The 26,437-nt window shown below is 44.0% G+C and overlaps 1 protein-coding gene across 3 annotated transcripts; it reads left to right on the top strand.

Annotated features, from left to right (window-relative positions):
• The first annotated feature begins 50 nt into the window (after positions 1-50).
• Positions 51-25,424, top strand: GPHB5 (glycoprotein hormone subunit beta 5). Of its 3 annotated transcripts, XM_048080644.2 has the most exons (6): positions 51-2,534; positions 3,066-3,159; positions 3,789-3,951; positions 13,984-14,094; positions 19,866-20,070; positions 21,869-25,424. In XM_048080644.2, exons 5-6 carry the CDS (start codon positions 19,867-19,869, stop codon positions 22,055-22,057), a joined length of 393 nt encoding a protein of 130 aa, XP_047936601.2. In that variant the 5' UTR covers positions 51-2,534; positions 3,066-3,159; positions 3,789-3,951; positions 13,984-14,094; position 19,866; the 3' UTR covers positions 22,058-25,424. The 3 variants fall into 3 exon arrangements, with proteins under 3 accessions (XP_047936601.2, XP_013038520.3, XP_047936600.2); XM_013183066.3 differs by lacking the exons at positions 51-2,534; positions 3,066-3,159; positions 3,789-3,951; positions 13,984-14,094 and adding an exon at positions 18,012-18,297; XM_048080643.2 differs by lacking the exons at positions 51-2,534; positions 3,066-3,159; positions 3,789-3,951; positions 13,984-14,094 and adding an exon at positions 18,013-18,297 and having other exon boundaries at positions 19,810-20,070.
• Positions 25,425-26,437: the final 1,013 nt, after the last annotated feature.

Raw genomic sequence — 26,437 nt, forward strand, 5'->3', positions numbered from 1 at the left:
TTCCTATGCATTAAATGTAAAGACACTAGTCTAAGAAAAAACACCCAGCGAGGTGGTACTTTATGTTTCTGCCAGAATTACTAGCATAAACTTCCAGTTTCATTAGTTTTTTTTTTTTTTTTTTTTTTTTAAGGTCTTCTCATGATGATCATCATCCTTGTACTGCATGCTTGTGAGGAAGGTAAAAGCAGTGGCTAAAGGAAAACAAGCATTAGATCTACACGGTGTTTTGATAAACCCTTTGAGCCGTAACACAGCAGGTGAAAGAACAAGACTTACTCATTGTAGTATCATTCTACTGTTTTAGTCCTTGTGGTGCTCTGCATTTCGTTTTAGAAGTGAGGAGAAGGGCTTAAGATGGTTACTTGCATGGAAAACAGCCTCTGGAGAGAAGGGCAGGTAGAGCCTGGGAAGGGGTAGTGCTGGTGAATGGCTTTAGCAGAAGCACAGCCGCCGTGGATTCTGCGATAAAACTGGGGACTGTATGTATTAAACATCTACTGCTGATTTTAAAAGGTCAGCTTTCCTAGGTGAGTTATTCCAGTAACCTGATTCTTAACAATTCTTTCCACTTTGACGCTTTTCCAAATCGAATTTTCAGCAGCTGGATCTTGCATGCCTTCGTTAGAAGAGTTTATTGTTGGAAATCTCTTTAATACTTCTAAGACTGTATTCAGATCACTTATCATCTTTCTGTCTCTTATTGCAAGGCAAGTCTTTTCCAAAGAAGTTCAAAAAATAAAATCAGAACCTGCAGTAAGTTGGCCTTCAGGGTAGGATTTGTCTTCAGTACTTGCAAGTTAGAAAGCAACCCTTAAAGGACTGGAATTAGTAACTTAAAACAGTTTCCTACTTCTTGTAATGATAATTGCTTTGCTAATTTTTCACTTTGTCTTTCCTTCTCAGGAGTGTTCTGGTTTCCTCATGTAATAGCAGAGCTCCTAGTTTATCTTGCATTAAGTTTGGACCCAGATCACAAGTCTGTGGCCTACGAAAGTGATTTTGCATGCAGGTAAAGGCCCAAGTCTCTGTTCAATTATCGCTTTAACGTGCAGTGAAGCAATAGTCTGGATATTAAACTAGAAACTGATACATGCTCTTGCAGTATGAATTCAGAACTATTTGGTTTTGAAGATTAAATGCTGAAGCCAAAGTGAATATCTGGAATTTGTTAGTAAATACCTTGAAAGGAAGCATACTAACCCAAAGCGAGTAATGACTTCAGGCTTCTCTGGAAGCTCCCCATCACATAAAAAATAATATAGTGAAACTTTATTCTTTTCCTGGGTGTTTCTTTTATTATTACCATTATTATTCATTTTGTCTACTCAATACTTTTCCTCCCTCAAACCACTGAAGGTTCGAGATGCTGGAGATTGCTCAAGAAGAATGGAAATCTTGTGGTATATTTAAAAAGAAAAAAATAAGTTTTGTATTGCTGGACAGTGGTGCATGCCTTTGATAAACACTTGACAATGTCTGGGAACTTGTTCTGCATTATCCCTGAAAAAAAAGCACGGGGAAGGGAACGCAGTCAAAATATTCTACGTGGCTTCTGAACCTTGGTTTTGAGCTTCTTATTTTGACACCAGCAGAGAAAAGTTTTTGATGTTGTACGAAGGCTGCACTTCACTGACCGAGCTAGCAGCAACCCAAGAGGCAGTATTTACAGAGCATCTGGCTAGCGGAGTGGTGCGCTGAGGATACGTATGCCAAACTGCCAGCCAGAGCACAGTGAAGCTTGACTGTAGTTGGCCTGACAGTAAGGAAGGAAAGACATAGTGTTTTTATGAGTATATGTGCAGGCTTCTAGCAACAAATTCAGAAGTTACGTGCAAAACTTTGCTTGGATTGAGCAGGCTCTGGTCAATTTTGAATCTTTACCTCCTGATGAAGCATATAAGGGTTAGCTGGGTGAGCCTACTGGTCAAACAGCACCACTCAATTTTGGATATCTTTTTAATATTCATTCTGTGAAATGTACTGAGTTGGACTACAGATTATGCTTATCTGTTGTCCCTAAGATTATGTGATGACTCCCATGCATTTTCTAGAGATTGCTTTGGCTATGCAGATAACGTGCATGAGTGGAAGATAGCTGTACACATAAATATCTTACATCAAAATATGCATCTGTGTTCTACAGTCCTCCTTTTAGGCATCTTGGAGGCAGTAGGCTGAAGTCTGCTGTTGATACGTCTCAAAGTAAACTGAAATTTGGCAAAATACCCTTGATTTCTGCAGCAAGGAAATGTGGTATTCAGACAGTGGTAATTAATTTATTAGCCCACAGACTATTTCACAAACACAAAGGGGCATTATCGCTATTTGCTGTGCATGACACTCATCAGACAGTAATTGTTGATTTGGTTAGTGATTATTTCAAGCGTCAGTTCTGGCCAGACTAGAATTACCCCGAGGAATACAAAGAAGAGAGCATTTCCCGCTGCGCCGTGGTGCGTCTCGCCGCCCCCGCTCATGCCATCCTCTCAAGCGATGCCAGCCTCCTGCTACAAGGCTCCTCCAACGCAAGGGTGAGGACTTGCGACGAGCTGAAGTTGAGCAAAATTTGTCGTTCTGGTCAAATTCTTCCTGAGGAAGACAGGGTTGGTGGCCTGGGCTGGTGGGTGTTTCTGCCTTACCAAAGCAAATGGCTTTCCATGTGGTTAGCTAAACGTCTCTGAGTTTTAGAGTGGCCTTTGTGAGATAGTTCTGCTTTAGCAGAAACTGTGTTGAAGCTTTTTTCAGGTTAAATTCTATTTCTGTAATGATCTTCAATCTATTAACTCCCTCTAAAATTTCCAGCTTGAGTCATTAAATGACCCATAGCCTGCTTCCAATCCCATTGCTCTCTCTTTGGTTATTTGGAGTTTGTTGGCAAAGTACTTGCAACTGCTGAATTCTGTAAATTTGCTCCAATTATTAGAAATGCAGTAGAACAGCTGAAGATGTATATAGGACATAAGGGTTTTAATTTAACACCCTAATGTAAGATCACACGGAATGATTTTTCCCTCCCAATTTTCTTCTCCCGTCCGACCTATTTGTTTTCTTTTGCTCTACAGCTAATTCTGCTGATGGTAAATTTGAATACGTGCAACACAGAAGCCAAATGAGAGAACAAAGGAGCTGCTTTCAAGATCTGTGTTTCCAGAGAAGGTTTGTAAGTTCCCCTTACAGCACAATCTTCCATGCTCCTCCCTCATGCCCTTCTCTGCGCATGAAAATTCATGTCCAGCCATCCCCCAAAAGCTCCTAGAAGCACCATGCCTTAATTTAGGGAGTACCTGTGGTCAATATCTGCAAAAATCAGATCCTTAAGGGTTGTATAAGCCTTTTTGATTCTTCTGCTAAAACAGTTAAGTCAGGCCAAGTGTATGCATGATTTCGTGCTGGTTTGTAGATTTTGTCAGAATACGGGAGTGTTAGAATATGGCATTTTAGTCCATCAACTCTTTTGTCTTTTTTTTTTCTCTGAATTTTCATCTGTTTTTGTTGCAAAAAGTTTATGTTAGTAACTTTATGCAGTCCAAATGCACTCCATGTAATAAAAGAAAAACAGGCAGTTCCAGGAGTGGCAGCAGAAGCACTCACACCTGGCTTCCCGTGTCCCTGTCCCACACGTGGTTTCCCTGGTACAGCTTGTGGCACCTACAGGAGCTACATCTGTGGCAACAACTCCTCTGACACGTGGTGGGACTCAACCATGACAGAAGCTGGGGAGAGAAGAGGAGAAGTGCCAGCAGTCAGGTACATGTGGTGTGATAACACAGGATTTGTTTCCATAGGAGACTTCACCATCACGGGATATTAGGCTCCTTGCCTGGATCGAGAGGCGCTGATCCAACAGCAGCCCCCTGGTTTCTGCCAACTGCTTCAGACTTGCTTGGCCAAACCAAGAAGGCCCTAGCGTTCACGTGCAGGAGCAAGTGATCGTGCCGAAGGTACGAGGTATGTACAGAGTCTGCCTTTTACTTGATGAATGCAGAGTCTAGGAAAAGAGATTAACTAAATCAGTTAGATTGTTAAGAAACTCTCCCCCCTTTTTCTTTTTACTCCTTTTAATCGAGCATAATTTATATTCCTGGTAAATCCACCGTCATTATGCTCCTTTCTCTTTTCCTCTTCTAAATTACCAAGCCAGTTTCACATCCTTGGTGATGAAATGTATGCAGTGTGTAACTTAATGGAACAAAAATTAACCTATTATTGGGATTTGAAATCTAATAATTAAATGTAAATGCTTGGATTCATTGTCTAGGGAAACAGAACCTATAAATAAGCCTTTTAATGTCATACTGGTATTTTCTTTTGATCAGACTTCAATTAGTCAGTGATGTAGGATATCCTGTTTTGGTTGCATCATTATTGCAGCAGGGAGTGTTAGCATGAAATCCAGATCCCGTACTAATAAATAACAACTCATTTTCCAAAGCTTAAGTTGTCTTTTCTATGTAAGCTTGATTTCATGGGATAACTGTTCGACCAACTTTTGTACATTATGGTAGGATAGTCCTGGGGCAGAACTGGGAAATGTATTGTATCTCAGTGTTTTAATGGCAGCAGAAACAAGAACAAAGATCAGCTAAAAGGGAAAGCATTTCCCTTAACACCGTTTTCCAGTACCAGGATGGGCAAAGTACAGGTGAGGCTTGGGGTTAGTGATACCAAGCTTGCTATGGAAATGCTGGCCATTGGTTAAAAACGTGACCTTCCTTCCATCCTGGCTTTTCTCCCTGTGTGCTGCCTGACTTGGCAGTGGTTGAAGCTTTGAAAAGTATTTTCCTTTGCTGTAACCTTGAATTGTTTTCCATGTGTTCGCGTTCTGTCAGTCGCATCCATTATCCTCATCGGTTTGTTCGTGCTAATCCGTTTTCTAAGTAACATCTGGAAATGTCTCTTCAGCAAAGTACAGAACTGGGATGTTTGCCTTTTTGCCTGCACAGAGAAGACTGGGCAGGTAGGGGAGGAGAAGGGTTCCTGGCGTCTCTGTGCTGGTGGGATGGGAGTGTGAGCAATGCAATGTGAACAGGCCTCTGTACGGGCGCTGTTCCTCCATGCCCCCAGGTCCTGGGGTGAGAGGGCCATGGGGTAATCCTCACCCACTCCCCTGGGGTCTCCGGTCAGGTTTCCTATCCCATAACATGCTTTCCAGTGCTTTGGTGAATGGATACCTCCTGTTCTCTCCTTGCCTCTGGCTGGCATGCACCCTCTCTCATCCACAGCTTTCTTTTTCTCCCTCTTACAAGAGGTATTCATCCCATCCTAAACTCTTTCTGATCCCCCAAAGTGCCACCATTACTCCTTATCGCCAAACCCACTGCAGTCCCAGACCACATGCCTGACTTGGAGCTCGTGTACGCTCTGGTGGTTTTGTTGGGACCTGCTCCTCCTGCTCTCCAGAGCTCGTACCCACATCAGCCACTCTTCTGTTGGATCCCCTGGCAGGTCAAGTCGAGCCTCTCACCTGGCTCTTCTAGAAGAAAGAAATCCTCTGCTCTGATAACATGAGGATGTGAAAGACGTAACAAGTAAGTAACGGTACAAAATCAACCAGTGCTTAGAGGACAGAGTGTGTAGACAAAAAGAGTGTTGGTCCTGAACAGAATTTGTCCCTGTGCAGGAGGGTATTCTATTTTAATCTCAAAAACAAAAAAGCAACAATATGTTTTTCTATCAATGGCTAAGTTAAAAAGAATAATCATTTGAAAAGAAGAAATATTTTATGATTTTTCCTTGGCTGCCCTCATGCTTGCTTCAAGAGGGAGAAATACCCCCTTCTAAGAACAAGAATGCTGTGGTCATTGGTGGAAGTCCCATTGCAGTCAACAAAAATAAAATAAAGGTCTGCTGCGTCTATATGGGAAACTGGACAATAGCAATAGGAGTGATGTGGACTCAGTTTCCTCTTCCTGGAGTAAATTTATCCTATTAATATCATCCGCTGTTTTGTGTACATTAGCTGCATGACCCCTAGAAAGCTTTTATGCCTGTAAGCTTCAGAGAGGAGTTCAGTCCCGCTTTGCTTCCTGCACGTCTTAGAAGGATGTACCCATCGCCTCCAGACAAAACTTTAATAAATTTATGCTGCATTATTTGTGAATAGTACATGAGCCTGCAGTCAAACATTGAAGAACATATAATAAAACCCAATCCCCTCATGTTAAGTAGAGTGAGTTTTTTTCTAAGGCTGTCTAGACACAATGTCTGTGTACAAAAGAATTTTGTTCTGAATAGGGCACCACTGTTAAAATGATGATACTGTGCTAATGTGGAAATTGAAAGGGAATTTTTGCTTTCAAGGGTAGGGAGCTATCCTTTTCTGGTGTGGTTGTCATCTTAAAATGCCGTCTTTTCTCCTCTGAGACTTTCCATTATTATTACTTATTTAAAACATTGTTTTGAGCAAAAACTGCTTACCTAATCACTGAGGTGAGGAAAAAATGGAAATTAAGCAGTGTAACTTCACTTTCTTGTCTGGAGAGTACCAAATGCATACAGAAGAGGTATTTTGTAGGGGTTGCAGTGAGCATCATACGATGCTGAGAAGCAGGATGCATGCTGCCCATCGTGGCACCCTGTAAGGAGGTGGGCTGATATCTGGTAGACTCTGGAAGAAGTTGGCATGCATGAAATGCACTGCTCTGAGCCACAGCAGCAGAGGTGAAAATGAAGAACAGGCGAAATCTGTTGCAACGTTTACCTTCCTTCAGGGTGCTCAGATGTATAAGAAATTGGAGAAAAAAATCATTTTTGAATAATGAACATGTCAAATCTGTCTACATCCAGGAAAAAATATTTATTCCACTTCCCCCAGAGTATCAGGGCAGGGTTGTCATAGCCGTGGCAGTCAAGGGCTAGTCTGGATCTCTTGCTCTTTCTGCCCATGCCATTCTAGTGGTTGAATGTTGTAGCTTTGTCTCGTAGGCTAATAATTTCTTGGATATGTACGATGGCTGATGCAAGGTTAGTGTGCCTGATGTCTCCCCAGGAGTAGCCCAAATGAAAGAAGGTAAAGCCACCTCTGGATGAAATGCCACGAGCCTTCTTTAGGCAGCTGTGAAGATCCTGATTCAGTGCCTGCTGCTTAAAACTCCCCCTTGACATTAATGGTAGCAAGGCCAAACCACAAAGCAGGATTCTTTGGGTGGTGAAGTTCCCACACTTCTGTGATACAAAGAGTCCTTTTCATTCCACAGCTGCCCTTGGGTTAGGATGGGAGAAACCCTTGCTGCTCAGCCTGGAGTCACTGCCTGGCTCTTGGGTATTAGCAGGAGGTTTGCAAAACTTTTGCCTCAGACTGAAACCCAGTCTGGACACAGTCCTGCACATGTAATCAAACAACCGAAACGGGGGAAAATAACAAGTTAACCAATTTTCATCATTCTGTCAACACTGTAGCTCCTTGGATTAAAAATAAATGAAGTACTTTCTCAGTTGAAAAAGACTGTGAAATTCAGTGTGCAGAAGCTGTCATTGTCACTGATCTCTTCAGAGACACATTGCTAGTTCCACCAAAACCCTCTGTACTAGGCAGACAATATCACCTAACGCAGGAAAATGTGCAAACCCAAGTGTCACAGCCAGTTACCCAAGTATCTATTCCTTTTCAGCACCCTGGGACCAAGGTGTGTTTTCCAAAAGGACTATAAACCAGCCTCATTGTCCACTGTCAGTGGCAGTAGGGTTTTGCCCAGTGCTGAACTCTTCAAAGTCTAGCCTATAGCGCATCGCGGTTGAGTGATACCGAAGGGCCCTGGGTTCAGAAATTCAGTTCCATACAGCTGGAGCCAGCAGGCCATCTGATCCCTTCATACACTCATCACTGATACTAATTATGCAAACCTTTAATTTTCTAGCCATGCGTTTAGGTTCAAACCCAACATCTTATTATCTTTACAGCTTTATCTGTGAGTCATTTGTGATGCGTTTTCCTTATAAAGCAACATCTGTATGTTGTATTCTTTACATGTTGATGGGGTTCGGAGTCTTCCAGTATTTCAACTTGAGTGGGAATCCCTGGGGTACAGTTTGGCACACCATTCTGAAAACATACCTTTTAGTCATTTCACTGCTGGGTTTCAGCTTAAGTGGCTGATTGAGGATTTATACAGCTGGATTTCGGCATCTGTTTGCCACATGCCAGCTGCCACCAAAGCAAGAAATTATTACACTGGGTCATGATTTACATATTTGACCTTTAAGCGTAGGAGAATATAGCAGAAATTGTCAGAATCAAATACAATATAAAACCCTGTGAAGTACAAAGCTTGTCTTGTCAGACCATCGGGTCTTTATAAATTAATCTCTCGTTTGGAAGTCTCTTTAAATGACAAAAACATTTTGTTTTTATCAGGGTTTATCTATCTAATCTAATTAAATTAGACACATCTTACAAAGGCTGCTGAATATAAAGTGCTTGAAGAAAAGCAGAAAGTATATAGCAATAGCAGCATGAAATTGAGTCTGTGGTTCTCTTTCAGTTAATCTGTATTGATTAATCTGTATGCAGAAGACTACTGGCTCCTACTTGAACTTGCAGCTCAAGTAACTATCAACATCTTTTACTAAATTATAATTCCTGAACTCGTAAACAAGTTATAAATTATGAGTGATGTGATCCCAGTGACAGGGAGCTATTCCTCTCTGAGGCAGAGCTGAGTTTTGGAAAGCACTGCATGTATGAATGCACTCCCAGGGACTGGACATCTGATCGTCCTGTGCTGGCATTGGCATCTCACAGGTCGTGGCATGTGTGGAGGCATGAACGATTTACTGTGCAGTAGTGTGCCTGCTGTTGGTTTGGTTTATAAGGGTGGTTTTGAGATGGATTGTGGCTAAGGGGTGATATTCAGGACTGGTCTATGATAGTTGTCAAAAAAGGGTGCTAAATACAATCTCAGTATGGTCTCCGTGTTCTTCTTTCACAAAGAACGTGCTTGTCTGTCTCCAAATACATTACAGAAGAGTTAAAACAGAGATTCCTGCAGGAAGGACATGGGCTTGAGTACAGTGAGACAGTTGCACAGTGATGCTAACGTGTGAAACCAGGAGCTTTGGCATCTCTCGCTCTTCTCATGGTCCTCCTGGTAAATCTTCAGTTGCTGACAAGTCGGTGTGCCAAGACAGACAACAACAAATGGGCAACCCTCTGGTCACCTCAGCTGGTTCTGTAAGGCTGTAGAGTTTGTTTCTCAGGCCTGATGGTTCCTATATTTCTGTGTCTCTGTGTTTATGTGAGCCACGCTGGTTCTGTGACATGGGATGACTGCACCCATGAGGAGCTTGTTAAAATCAGCGGGAACAGGGTGATGAACTCAAACTTGAAATAGTCTGAGAACTCAAGAGTGTTGACTGAGATCCACATTTCCCCAGAGGGTGAAAAGAGTTCAGGCTGGAGGGTTTGGTTCTGTCTGCTGCCGAAACATCTTGCTCATTACTGTCTGGGTCTAGCTGTAATGAGCTTTGATTTGGACAAGTGCCTCTCTGGGGTTTGGGACTTGCGTTGTACTTGTTTTCCTGACTGGATTTGATTAGTTCAGTAGTTCCATGAGCTTATTCTAACAGGATTCACAGGAAGAGACAGTAGCTTTGTTTCAAGAGACTTCACTTCTAGCTTTGTCTAATTTGTAAACTTCACTCATCACCAAGGCAATGTTGAAAACGGAGCATTAGCCCTGGTGGTGATGCATGTCAAAATGAGAAGTCTTTTTTTCCAGTGCACTGGACACAAACAATAGGGAAAATAATGAATTAAGATAATACATCTTTGAACTTACATAGTTTTGACTAAGAAGCTTCATCTTCCACTTCTGAGCCCAGAGGAGAGGATTAATAGAGTTATGTCATTGCCCGCTAGTCTGTCATAAAAGTCTAAATCTCTTTTCAAAAGACCATTAGAGGAAAGTTACGGAATGCAGAATTGATTTGAGTTAAATTGGCTATTGCAGTCACTTATAATTTACATAGCATCCAAATTTATTGGAGAATCTTTTTCACATCGCAATGAACCGAGGGCAGATCTGCAGACAATTACCTGGTGTGCAAATAGAGAGCCCAGCTCTCCCCTGTATCAGCATTTAGCCAGCTCCATTGAATTTGAATTCTTGATTTACATGGGACTGAATGTGATCAGAATCATGGCCACAAACAGTCCAGCAAGCAAGAAAATATGGTCACAGCTGAGGACAGTTTAAGGACACGCACACTTTCAAAAGCTGGTGTGAGAACTGAGAAGCAATTGCAGTGTGTGATACTCAAAGTCAGTTATTCACTACAGGTTTGATAAAGGCAAAAACAAAGCACAAGAGTGAAGTGCTGCACATTTAAAGCTTCCATTCTATATCCTTAAAAATATAAAGTGAAACAGAGTACTGTCATCTCAGAGTAAATGTCTACTGCTCTGCTGCTTCATAGCGTTTCTGTCCAGATTGAAAAAAATAAATAAATAAAGCGGGACTTTTCATATATCAGTCAATCCTCCTATTCACCTTAATTCTTATTATTTCTGTCAAACCCTTTGGCTGTTTATAGCAACTTTGACAGAATAATATTAGTATCACCATAGTGCTTATTTATTAGTTTTTATATTGCTTAGTGTTTTTCAGATATTATAAATACGTTGGTAGGGTTGATGTTACTGCCCACCTGAGCAAAAGCTGCAGTACTGGTGCAACCCTTACCAAACGTCAGGGAACCCATGTGTCAGTTTGGATGCACATGTCTGCAGGAGCACAGATGTTATGTTTTTGGTGATCAAAGAACGACCTTGTTTTGTGAAAATGTTTTAATATCAGTTAATGTTTTATTTTTTTTCCCATGCCTTATAATAACATATCAATGTTGTTTCCGTCGGTGGTTGTTTTGCCCGTTTCAGTAGCTTCCTTTGGCCCTCGTTCTGCAGGTGTTGCTCAGGCATTTTTCCTTGTTGAGTTTCCCCTGAGACAAGGTGAAATGTTGAACAGAGAGGAAGCTAATCTTGGAAGCTGTCATTTACAGGGTGCCATTTATTTTTACATTCACCCACGTATTGCCTTGCCTTAGAGATGTCAAAAGAGCTGAAAACTTGGCAGGAACCAGGGATTGACTCAAGGACTTCATGCCAAGCAAAAGTCTGTGTTCTCTTGAAAAGTTTGCACGTCTCTGTAGTGAGGATGAGTTTGGAGTTAATTAGACTCATTTTCATGTTATTTCAGGGCATGTTAGTCAGTCATGGCCAATTGCACGTTTACCTGGTGGCTGTTGTTTCCAGACCCTATTTTTGACTTTTTTTTGGTGTTTGTCTTAAATTAACACTTTCTTCCCCAAATATTTTTACCAAGCTCTGATCATATCATGTATTTGACAGTGGCAAAACAGAGAGCTATCCACTTTCCCCCCAAGTTAGTAGTGTTTTCTTCCTTATTACTGGGAGCTATGCACCTTTCCAGAGCAAGGATATGATGGCCTTAAGGAAGGAGTTGCCTTACTTTCCTAGGGATCCTGATTAAAGACTTCCACAGCCTGAGCTTGGGGTTGTGTGTTTACTCTCTCCTCCTCATCCATTCTAGGTATCTAGGTATGTCTTTTTTTTTTTTCTTTTTTTTTTTTTTCCCCTGATATAACTCTATGTGACAACTCCTGAATCTTCAGTGAACTCCCTGAGAATTTCCCTGTTCCAGGTAATTTCTTCTTGGCAGTCACTTTCTGAGAAATGTGTCTTAAGCAGATCTTAATCTTTGCAATGCAACTCACCAACTCTAGAGAACAAGCTACAGAGTCAGACCATCACTTCTGATAGCATAAAGGCTTTCTATTGCAAAACATGCCAGCCAACACTCTTGATACTCCTACCCTTTCATGCTTCGTTAAGAGATAAGAGACACCTGAATTAGCATTTGCATGACATGGACTGGGACACTTATCAGGCAAACTGTTCTGCTTTATTACTTTTTTATTTTAAATTGTGGCTATTCTTGCACTGTTGGTGTATTTTGTTGGAAGGTGTCCTTTTCTTAGGCATGAACATTCTTAACTTTCTGTTTTCGTTTCCATTTTTCCCTGAGTTTTTCTTCCCAAACATTTTGCAAGGAAATCTAAGGTTTGAGAAATTCATTTTTCTGAAGTACCACTTGCATAAATACACCAGCTGTAATGCAGACTATCCTGTTAGCCCATATTGTATAAACCCAGGTTATGATCAAGAGCCTGAACTGAACCTTCAGTCCTGCTATGGATTTGTCTTATATTGGTATTACTGTATGTGTTAGAGATGCTCACTACCAATTTTCAGAAGCTCTGGCTCTTATAGTGGCTTTAAGACCTCCATTACCTCTTCTCTGGATTGAATCCATCATAGCTACAGGCCCTTTTCAGCAGAACAGTGTTATCTCACTGAGTTTGACATGCCTGAAGCAAACTGTGGATTAGCATTTTTCTCTTCCTGTTTAAGCTTACTCTTGGACTTCATTTTCCAGGACTGGATGCAGAAGGAGATGAATGGTGATTGTTAGTCCCCCTGCAGCAGCAATGCTAGAGAGACAGTGTCTGTGCTGGAGCAGCTGTGGTGCCGCTGCATTTAGTGCTGTGTTGTTCCACAGCAGATCAGATCTCCAGGACTCGACTTCGCAGTTTTCTTCACTGGGCAATTCATAACACAAGCAGCACAGAAAGCAGCAGAGAAATAATTACCTTTTTTTTTTTTTCCTTTGTAAGATAGGTCATTCCCTAAGCACTAAGCGTGGCATGATTTATTTCCACAGCAGGCTTGACAAATCCTCTTTTCTGACTCCATTTTTCTCATCCGAACGCTCATTCAGCTGGTGCCAGTTTGCGCTGTGATAACCTCGGGAGGCGAAATGAGTCTTTTAAAGCAGGATCTGTGTGCCTGAGACCTTCAGTTAGGACTGGTGTCCCATTGTAAGTGGGGCAAGTCAACATTTATCTAATTACCATTTGAGAATACATTTCCTGATTGCTGCATTGTGCTTTCTCTGCTTACATTTGGCAGTATTTCTGTCAGAGCATTTGTATGAGCTTTATTCGCTTCCTTTGATTTTAATTTTTAGATCAGCCATGTCCTCTCAAGGTTAAACCTATTTTGTCTGTCCCTTTGTAAATCAATTCTTCACATTCTTTAGAAATTTAGCAAATGACAGAAAGTCACATTCCAAGACACATCTGCAGCAGCTGTGAGGATAGATTACAGAACCGTACTGTACTTGTCTCTAATGCTTTTCTCAGGACACGAAGTTTATCTTTCTTTCAGAACTACCAGCAAAGAGTGAAAAACCTGTTGAGGCAAAGCCTAATATTAGATAAAGCTTCTAGAGGGAAAATTGAGTCTGGTGCTAATTTTTTCAGGGAGTTCATCAAATTACCTCTGCCATACATAGCTTCATCTACCTGCTTCACCGACATGGCTTTCAAACTCACTCCATTCTAACCTGAATCCTAACCTCTCTTCAATGCCTCCTCCGGGGGACTTGGCCAGTAAACCTTCTTTCATCATCCATTTCTCCTTCTCTGTCACTTTTGAACCCACAGCCACCCTTCTCACAGTGGTGAGAGTCATTCCTAATTCTTCCTTATTTCATATGTTTAGAACGACTACAGATTTTACGACCTTTTTCTCTGTGTGACCCTCTTGTGACCAGTGCATAAAGATCTGCTATCTAGTTACTGGCTTGGCTTGCTTGAATGGCAATCAGTTTCCTCGTGGCCAGCCAGCCTCCTGCCTGGCTCTCTGCAGTACTTACGGTGTGTAACCACTCAACGTTACTGTTTCCCTTGTCCTGTCTCATGAGGTAGCACATCCTGGGATCTTTCTTGCTTTCCAATGGCTGATCCCACTTAAGCTTCTAGTCCATTAACTCCCTGTTCCTTACTGTACCTTATTGCCAACTTCTACAGCCTGCCTCCTCAAACCTCTGTTTGTACAGTAATATTAACTCTGCTTCCTGATGACCTCTCCCTCCATGCTCTCTTCCATTTCTTTACTTGCAGGGCATCTCAGGAAGAAAGTTTGTAAGACCTCCACCAACTCTGCTTTTCAGTTCCTCCTCCCAAATCAGTGATGCTGTTGATATCCACAAGAAGACAGTGAACTGAGCTGAGGTAAAAATGTATTTTTTTTTTCCCTCTTCATTTTATCTGTTCCTCCACAAAATTTTATAAGACAATGTACTTCTGATAGAAAGAACTAGAAAACTGGGGCAAAGCCTAGATGTTTTTGTAGTGCTAGACTGAGAAAATCCGTGTTGCCTGAAACCAGGGATTTGATATCTGATGTGAAAAACTATAATTTTTCATTGGAAAGCCTATTTTCTTTTTTGTTAGAGTAGTGTTGTTAACTTTTTTTTAACCTACTCCAAATGTTACACAAAATACTAACGTAGTCATTGTCAGTACTTCTTTGCTTGTGTATAAGCTCTCACTTTCCTCCCCCACTCTTTGTTTCTCTCTCTCTTTCTGAATTGTGATTTAATCAGGATACAGACAGATTGCTTATAGTAGTGGGATATCTTGAGACTGGTCAAAATAAAAATAATCTATATAGGTTTTTAATATTAGAAAAAATACATTAGGGCATGTTTGAAGTTGAGAGACTCATCGTTGAGAGACAAGGATGGAATTAAAAATTTCCTGCATGGCTGAGAATTAGGGTGTTAGTGTTAATCTCTTTGAATAATTTTAATTTTGGTGTTTTGTGTGGTGTTGAAATGAAGAGCACCTGGTATTGGTCTGTTTTCTGTGCAGGGGATAGGGAAAGACTGAGCATGAAGTTCGCATCCAGAAGGCAGCAAAGAGCCTACACACATCCAAGCTCTCTTGCAGCGATGGAATTCCCCGTGTTTGAGGCTGAAAGCCCAGAATTCTTTTGAACAAGGGTGACTGTTTTTCAGAAAGCCTCCTGGAGGGCACAGGCTGTATATCGAGCTTCATAGTGGGACCTCTGCCTACGACTGGTCAGTGAGGGGCTAAGTCAGGAGCAAAGCATCCTCCCTGCTGGCAAAACCTCCCAGGACTGCATTCGGGAATTGTGCTGTTTTGCCAAAGAAAAGTGGAGTCACTGGGAGGCCAAAATGGGCAAAGCCCTCCCAGGTTTTGCTGGGAATTGGTTGAATTAAGCCCACAAATACTTTATAAACTCAAAGGTTACACATTGTGGAGGGTTGCTGCGTGCTTCCACGGCAGTTTTTGTGCAAAGCCTGTGAGATTCACCTGAACTTGACTGATGAGCAGACAACACTGTGAGTTATCGGTGCTGATAACCCTGACACCTTGAACAGCATATCGATTTCTGTGTTCTGCCTGTCCAGAATTCAGAGGAAAAGCCACACAAGCCTGCATGGATGAGTGGATACACAATCCTCAACAGAGGTCCTCCCTTGGTCAGTCTCTTTCTATCTCATTCTGTGTCTCAGAAAAGGAACATGAAAATAAATGGTAGACATAAAGATGTGACTTTTAAAGATGAGTGTGTCACCCTTTATTTCAAATAATTTTGAAATATGTGGGGAAAATAAAAATACACAGCCTTTAAATTTCTGATGTACGCTGAAGGCCAAGTGTACAAGTACACAGTATACTTGTTAATTAGCTTAAATAAAAAACAAACACACAAAAAAAACAAGCCAACAAAACACTACCTGGAAAAAGGCCAACACTCAAAATTTTCATGAGACATGATGCAAATCCTTCAGAAATCAGTGTCTGTCCCATGAATAGACAGAACTTTCAAGAGAGAAAATAAGCGAGAGGGGTCAGTTTGCAATTTGTCTCTCATTTTGCTTCACGAGGTTTTTCAGTACAAGTGAAGACAGGAGAACAGAATCTCAGCAGAAGTCAGTGAAACAAACTGGATTACACAAACCAAAAGTCCAGCCCTTGTTTTTCTAGTCCATAGAAGAAGAGGAATCTGTCAAAGCTGGTTGATATGCCATCTGGAATGTATTTCCTGTATCTGTCTGTAATCTTGGGATGATTTTTGCTAGCACATTTTCAGAATCAGAGGAAAATTGACAACCAATATTTTCACTTTTACCTGGTTTCTCTGCAAGTAGGAACTTCTAAACCGTACTTAAAAACAAAATTCTAAAAGTTTCTTTTAATAGCTTTATTTTTGGTCCATAATGTCAAAGAAACAAGCAGAAAATCAGAGATTTTTTTTAAATGGAAAATTGCTGATATTTTTAGATCAGTGGCAAGACTTTGGCTGTTTCTCTTGACCTCCCTGTGATCTGATGTGGCTTTGGATCTCCTGCTTTTCCCATATGCTATTGGTTTCACTGACAGAAAAGGTGCGCAGGACATGTCTGGTGATGAGGTCTGTGGAGTCCATTGTAATACCTCTCCAGTATTCCTCCTCCATCATCTAACCTGATGGGTCTTGACTTGAAGCTGGAGTCCTTTGCTGCTAGCAAGACTGTGAAGGACCCCTGTCACTCCTGGAGACTCATGGCTTGAGAATGGTCCATTCCCAGCTGCCTCCCAAGATCTCCATGTGCAAGGCTCAGCCTCTCTTACTGCAGACTCTAGGCAGATCCTTTGGATGACTGATAAAGCCTGAGACCCAAGAAGGACCTCAGGTGCTGCTGCACTAAAAATGCATAAAACGAGAGTAACTTTGGGGAGGGAAAAGGTGGAAGGAGAAGAATTAGGATGATGGTTGTAGAACAGACATCGGCTCTTACCTATGCAAAATGTTCTGAGGTCAGTGCGAGACTGCAGACAACAGCATTGCTTCCCCCTGTCAGTTCTTCCAATCACCATTTCCTAATTTAGACAGAAATAGTGAATCTCAGAGGCAAATAACAAGCCTTTTACAAGTCAGCTTGTGTGCATGCAATCAGTATAATTTACTGACCAGGGAGATAGCAGGGCCACACAGCAGCAAGAAAAACAGCCAGACAGTGGCTGCTCCAAGCTGAAAAGTAAAGTGAAGTAAGAGCTCTGTGGGTTCCCAGAAGGTGTTTGACTGAGTCCAAGTCCTGCTCCAAATTTATACAGTTGACCTTGGAAGTGAAACCAGGACCCTGAACCATGGGTTAGTCACCCTAAAACACCTAGAGCACCTATGTAATATATCTTGTTTGTTCCTATGTGATTCGATAGCGCATTTACTCAACAGCTAGTTGCTGGTTTCCAGGTCATACGACAGAAGGCTGAAATACTACCCACCAGAAGAATATGTATTTCATATTTGATAGATGCTTTTTTCTGGACAACAACAGATGCTGTTTTGTTTTGTTTCTTTCAAACATCATAGGCTGAAGCTGATTTCAATAAAGGTTTTCTCTGTCATTTTCTCAGGGCCAGGTCGTATTGCTGTGGCCATCTGTAGCAGCAGCACTGTGAGGGGTGCATACTTGCTGACACTTATCCTGACTTTTCATGATGTGCCTAGGTATTGAAGCATTCAGCGATGGGAATTCACTGTCCAGCAGTGAGCCAGTGGCAGGAAAGGGAGGTGACTTTCCGAGTTTGCAGCATGGGCATATTCTTTCACCACTCGTGTTTTACAAACACGTGCACTTCTTTCACCACTCGTGTTTTACAAACTCACTGACCAGTGAGTTTTTCCTAGCACCATGGTTCCTCAGCTTCTTTCTGTCCTATAAATAGCTGAAATTATATTTTCATGGTGAAGGCAATGGACACAATTTCCATGTTTCCTTTGCATAGTGCTGCTTACCTGTGTGACAGCTGCTCATCTTCCCTCCATCCATTCCCCTTGCTTGTACAGGACAATCAAATAAAAAAGGTCTTATCCTGTTGACAAAAATTCAGGGTTTTGTTAGCACAAATATTTGCAAAATCTTTCTTCTTTCTTCAGGGTGTTTACTCAGAACTTGTTGAGTGCAGGGGGTAATGATTATTTCAGAAGCAGCCTACAACCTCTTTCCAATGGTATTGCAATTCTGCTATGGAAAAAAAGATCTCTTTTGCCCCAGTGCGTGCTCATTACCTTGCAAGCACGATGTCACTCACCAAGAAAATCCTTTTGTTTTGGGGCTAGAGTTATGAAACAATGTGCTTTAAGCTAATTGCTGTTGGAAAGGAGAGGCTTACTTTACAGTCAATGACTTTGATGCCTTGGGTAGTTCATGTAAGGATCTGCCTCAGTCTTGCCTTGATTGACAAGACCCTTTCTATAAATTCAAGCAATTAAGCAGCCCAGTAGCAGCTGCTAAGGAGATCTAGTGAGCACAAACCTGACAAAGATTGCTGTGCAGGTCTCCTGCTGCTCACTCTGACACTCTGAAACACCATCTGCAATTTAAGCCTGCTGAAGGAGATCTGACTCCAACAAGTTAGGTGAGTGTGCTTCTGTGTTTGCTCCGTTGCGGCTCTGACTCACGAATAAAGCCGCAGGTTTTGCTAAGGTGGCAAAGAAAAGATGTTCAGTTTGTTCTGAAGTTTGTCTCTTTTGCTCTCAGATGCTTGCTATTAAAAATAAGGAAAACCAGCTTTTTTCTTTTAACTCTTTTGAAGCTTATATATAAACATATGTTCATTTAATCATGTGTAAGACAACAGTGTATGCGTAGCCACATACATGAAGGGTTCACTGTAGCAAACTCCATGTGCTGATCTAAAACTGGTTTAACAAATTTAAAGCATTTGGTTTAATGGAAGCCTAGAGACTCAGCTTCGGTCAGGCAAAAGGCAGGCGGAGCTCATTTTCCTGAAATGTATCCAGCTGAGGACACAGCCCAATGCACACAAGTCTGTGCGCCCTATTCAGCAGCTGACCTTCTCTCTCAAAGTTAAATGTCAAGTCCAGGGTTTCTAGGTGGATGTTTTTAAATGCAATGCAAGTATGGGAGGTATAAAGTGGATATTGTGGTTTAGAGCTTGAGTTACTTTCCATTTCTTTCTCTTTCTGATAGTGTTCCAGAGAGACTGGTTGCTCGCTTCACCAAAGGTTTGAGATAGAAAGGCAGCAAGTACCAGAGGGACTTGCCTATGGCAGCCTGTGTGGAGGCATGAGGAGTCCAAGCCTCCTCTGGTCACCTTGGCCATGTCCCTCCTGTCTAACCAGCTCTGCTCACTGGCTTGGCAGCCCTGGTTGGGTTTCAGCTGGCTGCTAGGGCAGCATTCGTGAGGGAAAAACAAGGGTTGCATCCACCTCTCTGGTGGCAGCCCAGGGAGCGACCCAGCGCCAGATGAGTGCTTGGGGTCTTGGTAATGGTAACACCAACGCTGCTTTTGGGAGGTGCTGGTCTCTCTCCAGAGGCTATAGCACACACTCAGGGATGCTCTGCTCCTGACTTAGGCTGAAAGGTAAGTAGGGTAAATCCAGGAGTAGGTGCCCTCAGCAAAATGCTGGTGTGCTCTGCAGGCCTAACCCTGCTGAAAGCAGGGAGCTGCAGCCGTCCTGCTACCTCTTGTAAGCGTGCATAGCAGACAGACAGACAGACACAGCCCTGACAGACTGTCCCTGCCAGGGTTGGTACTGCCGCAAGTGTGCCCTGAGAGGGCGACCAAAGGCCTATCTGCTGGTTGGCGTGGTGCAAGGCCTGGGCAGCCCAGATGGGATGGTAGGAAGGCATTTGCTGCATTGTAAACTTGCAGTGTGGGGATTTCAATGGGTTTGAGGCACTGGCAGGTGGCTGTTTTCTTCCAGACAAACCCCCCTGCTTTGTGGGGAAAGCCTGCAGGCCGCTGCTTTCTGACACAGACCGTGACAATAAGATTTCCCTTATGGGAGCAGGTGACCCCTCATCTGCCCATCTTCTCTTAGGCTGAGTGAGGAAGGGGAAGAGGGGAGGAAGGGTCGTCCTGGCTCTTGTACTGAACCTATGAACTTGGACTTCTCGCTTCCAGGACTGTGCCACCATCCTGGCTCTCCCAACCCTTCACTCCTCTCCCTTCTGCCACAGCATGAAGCTCCAGTGTGTGATCCTGGCCACTCTCCTCCTCCTGCTGCCAGCAGGCCGCGGTGGCAAGCCCGAGAGCTCCGCCATCGACCTGCGGACCTTCATCGGCTGCGCCGTGCGTGAGTTCACCTTCCTGGCCAAGAAGCCCGGCTGCAAGGCGCTGCGGATCACGACGGATGCGTGCTGGGGACGCTGCGAGACCTGGGAGGTGAGACTCTGGGCTGTGATCCCTTGGAGGGGTGGCTTTCACCCCCACCCAAGAAAAGCCCTCAAAAGAAAAACATTAAATAGCTTGTGGCTGCCTATGGGGCAGGCAAGGGCTGTGTACTGCTCCATCTTGCTGTTGGTGTCAGTGCCTTGCCGTGGTTCCCTCCCTCCTTGCAGGGTCTCAAAGGGCGATGTGCATCATCATGTGATGATATTAACAAAGTACTTGTGTAATGCTTGCATTTTGGAATTTGAAAGCCTCTTGTAGCTAAAAAACTTAAGGAGAGGAGGCCTTTATTACTTTACTTAAAGAATATTCCTTTGAGATTAAGATGGAGCTCCCAGTTGAGGGCTAATATATTTTGTTCCAAAAGACACATCCCAAAGATAATGTCTGTGTCTAATTTGGCCGTGTTTTAAATCACAGACCTGTGTAAATGTGAAGTAGCTACGTTTGTGTATGGGGTGTAGGGAAAGAGAGCACAAGTCTGCACACGCTTCAGAGAGCAAGTTTCTGACTCTCATCGCCTTTCTGCCACTGGGCGGCTCAAGGGGCCAGACCCAGAGCCTAGACCTTATTAAGGGAAGCTCCAGAGGGGTTTTGTCAATGTAAAGACAAGGGCTCTGTATAACTGAGCAAAGCAGGAACCAGTCTCTGACAGCTCACCTTCCCTGCTTGGTGGGACAAGGGAAAGGCCACCAGCTGCCAGATTTCACCAGTGGAATAAGGTTCCTTCAAGGGACCTCGTATCGCCCAGTTCCCCCCATCCACTGAGCACCTCTGGCAGCACAGACTTTGTAGGCTCTCGTACTGCACTGCAGTACCACGGGGATGTAGTTCAGCTGAATGCATCTGGCTGTAGGCTCAGCAGGTTCTAGAAAGCCCCTTGGATGGGGGAGGTTGGTAAGAGGGAGGGTGTCTGGATATCTTCTCACTGAAACATTGCATCTGTTCTTTTCCATGCCATCATTCCTGGTTCCTAGCACAGGCTCTTTCCAAAGCAGAGAGGGAAAGAAAGAAAATGCTAAAATGTCTTCTGGCTGCGTTACTTTATGCTTTTTCACATCTGTGTGAGGAAAAGGATTACAGTGGGCTCCCCCCGCTCCTGTCTGGGCTGCCCCTTCTTGGAGTCTCTGCAAAGCGCGTGCTTCTGTTGAGGAAAAACTCACTTTTCAGTGAAATCTATGCCACCATCATTCCAAGTGGGAGTGCGGGGTTCAGGGCCTTCAGGCTCCTGTCTCTTGCTGGTTGAGGTCTCTGGCCAAGCTGTTAATCTCATGAGAAACATCTCATGAGTGCAGCCCCCATGGGGGGGTGGAGGATCTGTAAGACATGCAGCCTGACTGGGGGGACTGGTCTGGCTGGGAGGGAGCCAGCTGCATGGCACCCGCGTGCACCTCTGCTCTCAGGCACCTCGTGCACACAGAAGGGTTTCCAGCAGCATGTGCTTTCTCTGATGAAAAATCTGCTTCTGGAAGAAGGCAGCTGCTTTTGGCAAATCTGCATTTGGTTGAAGCTCTAGTATTCTGCTGAAAACCAGATTTTTGGGTAGGCTTTTGTCTTCCTTCAGGCGGCTTTAATTGGAACTTAGTGTTTCAGGCTCTCACACGTGTACACACGCCCATTCCCCTTCACGGCTGGACCCCAAGGGACAGGTGTCAAAAGTTGTAACATAAAAATTATTTCTGTGGCCCCTTCCATCTTGATCCAAGTGGTTTACACTAAGTCCCCTTGAGGAAACTGGGACCCCAGATATTTGTTTTGCATCTTGCCTGATGCCAGCAGTTGTCTCCCACAGAGGCCAATTCTGGAACCGCCTTACATTGAGTCTTACCACCGCGTGTGCACCTACAACGAGACCAAGCTGGTGACGGTGATGCTGCCGAAGTGTGCCCCGGGCGTGGATCCCTTCTACACTTACCCCGTGGCCATCCGCTGTGACTGCGACATCTGCTCCACTGCCACCACCGAGTGTGAGACTGCCTGAGCTCTCCTTCCTCAGGTCAGGTGAGGGAGGGCCAGATTCTTCCCTGGCTCTGCACCCCTGCTATCTCCAGGCTTACAGAGGGTGTGAGTCAGTCCATAATTTGATCTCACCATCTAATGCTCCTAATCATTGACTTTCCTAGGCAGATGAGGCTTAATCCCTTCTCCCCATGCTGTTTAAAGCACTATAGCTGTAGAAACGTAGTACGCAGCCTTACAATAGCAAATCCTATGGAAAAGAAAAAAAGGATGCTGTTTCCCTTCTTCACAGGCTTTTCACAGTATGTGACCTTTCTTCACACACAAAATGCACGTGGACTAAACAGTCACAGAGCAGTTGGAAACAGGCCATGAAGGCATTACAGCCGGTGGAACAGCCTCTTTATTCATTTCAGGTTTTAGCGCCTTCCCAGTAATGTAAATGTAATTACCAGCATTTCCCCCTTCTCGCCCCCCTGTTCTTCTTACACTGAAATCTATCAGGAATAACTGTCAGAGAAAAGGCTGTCAGGCCAATTGAATGGAAATGGGTATCCAAATCACCACCTTGAACTTAGGGTGAATGCATCCTTAGCCCTGACTCAGCAAAGTACTTAAGCTCATGATTAAGTGCTTTGCTTAATATCAGGGGACTTAAAGTTAAGCACGTGTTTCAGTAATTTGCTTAATTGGAGCTATTCTGTTGAAAAAAATCTTGCCTCACAAGGGACAATTCCTTAAAAAATGGAAAGAAGCACATTAAATCTGTAAAAAACACAAAGATGCATTTCTTCCCACCCTGCTTTTTCCAGGATTGTCCTGGAGCAGAACTGACCTCATGTAAAATCAGAGAGGCTCTGCGCAGCCCAAGGCACCTCCCTTGACAATTTCCAGAATTAGAGGGACCAAGCCAAAACACAGTGATGATGCTTTGGTTTCAGTGAGCCCTGGCTGAAGTGATGGGAAGGAGGTGGCCATGAAGGGTGTTCCCACACTTCTCTGCACTGCTGAGCTCCTTGGAGACCTGCTGGTCTAGAAGGAGGTGCACACAGAGCTGGAGGGCAGCCAGAAGTGCTCACAGGAGAGCTGTGGAGTTGTCTGATACCCAATAACATGGCCACCAAGGATGGGATAGGCCCAGGACCAGGAAGACAGCAGACATGTGTCAAAGGTTGGTTCACACCTCTTCAGACCCAGTATTTACAAACTAGGGGCCATGTAGGAGCTGCTGCAGAAGCCCCCTCGGTGACCACAGCTCCGTAAATGCCTTTGTCCTCTGGTTCCCACCTGGAGGAGGACAGATGCATGTTCATCTCTCATTTCTCCTCTGAACAAAATGGGAAATGATGTAAAAGCATGAAGATTTTGCCAAGTGCGAGGGGCTCACAGGAGTTCACAAAACAAAGATGACTTCTCAGGTAGCCATTAGGAGAGAATTGCTGCTGAGAGAAATATCAGCACCTGACTTCCTCTCTGATTAAGGGTCTTCTGGATGCAGTTGCCTTCATTTCCAGGGTTGCATGACGGAAACTTTCCCAGGTGTCCTGTCCTCACTGAGACAGATTTTTTTTTTCTTTTTAATTTAACCTGTAATTTATTAGTTGCTGTCATGTTTTGTCTGGAATTGTGAAAGATGCACTGTGGTTGAGTAGGAAGGAGGTAATTTTGTCATCTGCCCTCAGCAATTCTGAATATAGACTGCTATATCAAACAGCAGCAGGAGTGGTTTTCTGGTGATGGTGAGTTTAACTGCCTTAAAAAGTCCTTGTGTTTTCTTTCAAATTGCATCTCTCAATGTCTCCAAGCTTGTTATTGTTCTAACCAGCATCACAACTACTATGGGAAACCTACAAAATATTTGTGTCCTTAATAAACCCCCAAATTGTAGTATGAATGCAATTTAAAGCAATGTGTCCTTCTTTATTTATGCATAGAGTTTTCTCATATGGAACATGTGTAAGCTCCTATAAACTCTTTGCCAGAGTTGCGAACACCTGCAAAACATCTCCTCGATGCTGATGTGAAGTCATTTCCTTTGCTGGATTTCTCTCACAGAGTCTGGCTGTGCTATAATCTCAGGATTAGAAGTAGGGTTAGAAAGTGGCAAATGTCCTTTGCAGCCAATGGGAAATACAGGCAGTACCCAGAGATGGTGAGGCAGTAGAAACCCAAATGAGTTTTCAGAAGAAAACACTGCAGGCTGTGAAGGAAGGTTTTGACTGATGTAGTAGCAGCCAGACTTGGGAGGCAGAAGAGGAGGAGTGGGAAGAATGTATTGACTGAAACCAAGCTAACACTTCTAGATGGTCTTTTAAGGAGAAGAGCCAAAATGAATGGAGTTGCTGTATTTTTGTCACCCACAGTAAAACCACAGTGAATGCCAGATCCCAGCAACCCATTTGACCTGCACATCCCCTTTTCCTAGAATCTCAGACTGGTTTGGATTGGAAGAGTCCTTGAAGCCCATCTAATTCCACCCAACCTCCTGCCATGGGCAGGGACACCTCCCAGCAGACCACATTGCTCAAAGGCCCATCCAGCCTGGCCTTGGGCACTGCCAGGGATGGGGCAGCCACAGCTCCTATGGGCAGCCTGGGCCAGGGCCTCACCACCCTCAGAGTGAAGAATTTCTTCCTTTTATCTAATCTAAATCTACCCTTTTTTTTAGTTTAAAGCCATTACCCCTTGTCCTATCACTCCACCCCCTGACAGAGTCCCTCCCCAGCTGTCCTGCAGCCCCCTTTAGGCCCTGTCAGGCCGCTGTGAGGTCTCCCCGGAGCCTTCCCTTCTCCAGGCCGAACACCCCCAGCTCCCTCAGCCTGTCCCCACAGCAGAGGTCCTCCAGCCTCTGAGCGTCCTCGTGGCCTCCTCTGGACTCGCTCCAACAGCTCCCTGTCCTTGTGCTGGGGCCCCAGAGCTGGGTGCAGGGCTCCAGGTGGGGTCTCACGAGAGCAGAGCAGAGCGGGACAATCCCCTCCCTTGCCTTGCTGCCCACACTGCTGCCGGTGAAGCCCAGGAATGATTTGGTTGGCTTTCTGGACTGCAAGTGCACACTGACAGCTCATGCGTGAGTTTTCATGTACCAGTACACCCAAGTCCTCTGCAGGGGTGCTCTCAATTCGCTCATCCCCAAGTCTGTACTCATGTTTGGGATTGCCCCAACCCAGGTGCAGGACCTTGCATTTGGCTTTGTTGAACCTCATGAGGTTCATGTGCCCATTTCTCAAGCCTGTCCAGGTCCCTTTGGATGGCAGCCCTTCCTTCTATCGTCATCAACTGCACCACTCAGCTTGGTGTCATCTGCAAACTTGCCAAGGGAGCACTCCTTTTCTAGCTCTGCTGGGCTCCTACAAGTGGGGCACACCACAGTGAGTTTCAAGGAGCCAGCTTGATTCCTGCTCCTAGTAATTGCAAATCTGTTTTTTTTTTTTTTTTTTTTTTTTTTTTTTAGAAGTTTGTATGCTCCTAGGTCTTCAGCGTGTTAAATTTTCACCAATTTTAATACTTCGAATCAGGTCTTTTGGCTTTCACTTCCTTTATGCTGCAGCTGGGAGTTTATGTCCTGCTCAGAATTTGCAGGCAGTCAAAACAGCCCACGTAATTCAGAACATGAGGATCCCCTTCCCAGGCTGCTGCCTTTTCCTTGGGGGCTTTTTAATGCTCCTTAAAGCCATAAATTTGTATGTCACCTTCCCACCTGCCCAAAGCAGTTAAACAACCCTTCTTTCTTTGGTGTGCAAGTTTGCAAAGGAGAGTTTGTCATAGAGGCCATCACATTCCACATCTCATCTCAGCAGTGGAGCTAAACCAGCACATGGGTTGTCCCCTTCACCTGGACACTGAGCACCGGCACCAGACAAAAATCCTCGAAATACCTGCTGCAGTGAGACTTTCTGAAGGAAGGGAGATGGTTGCATCTACCTGCTCAGAAAGGAGAAGGTGCAGGTATGGAGAAGGCATAACTGTACAGCTCTGAGTCTGGACTTGGCTCTGCCATAAACATACTAGGTGAGCTGGGGCAAAACAGTGGATTTCTTTGTGCCTCAGTTTCCCTCCTGGGCACTGGGAGTGACGACGATACAGCCAGTTTTTTCTCCCTAGTGCATTTTGGAGTAGGCTGTATGTCTCTGATGACTCACGTCTGCATCCTGCACAGCTCTCTGTTTCCTGGATTTGTTGTCACTCTTCTAATGCGAACAGCAATAGTCGCAGTCACGCCGCGCTTTCATTTTTGACAATACTTTCAGAGTATTGTCAAGACAACCGCTGTCTTGAGGCTCAGCTGCCCTCGTTTGCATGCAGCAGTTGGCATGTCCAGCAGGACTGACCCTGTCAGAAATCAGTCAGGAATATATTTTACCTCATGTTCAAACCTGAGTTACAGCGAGAGGGAGGGCAGGAT

The sequence above is a fragment of the Anser cygnoides genome, chromosome 5 (assembly GCF_040182565.1).
Source record: "Anser cygnoides isolate HZ-2024a breed goose chromosome 5, Taihu_goose_T2T_genome, whole genome shotgun sequence".
Classification (NCBI taxonomy): Eukaryota; Metazoa; Chordata; class Aves; order Anseriformes; family Anatidae; genus Anser; species Anser cygnoides.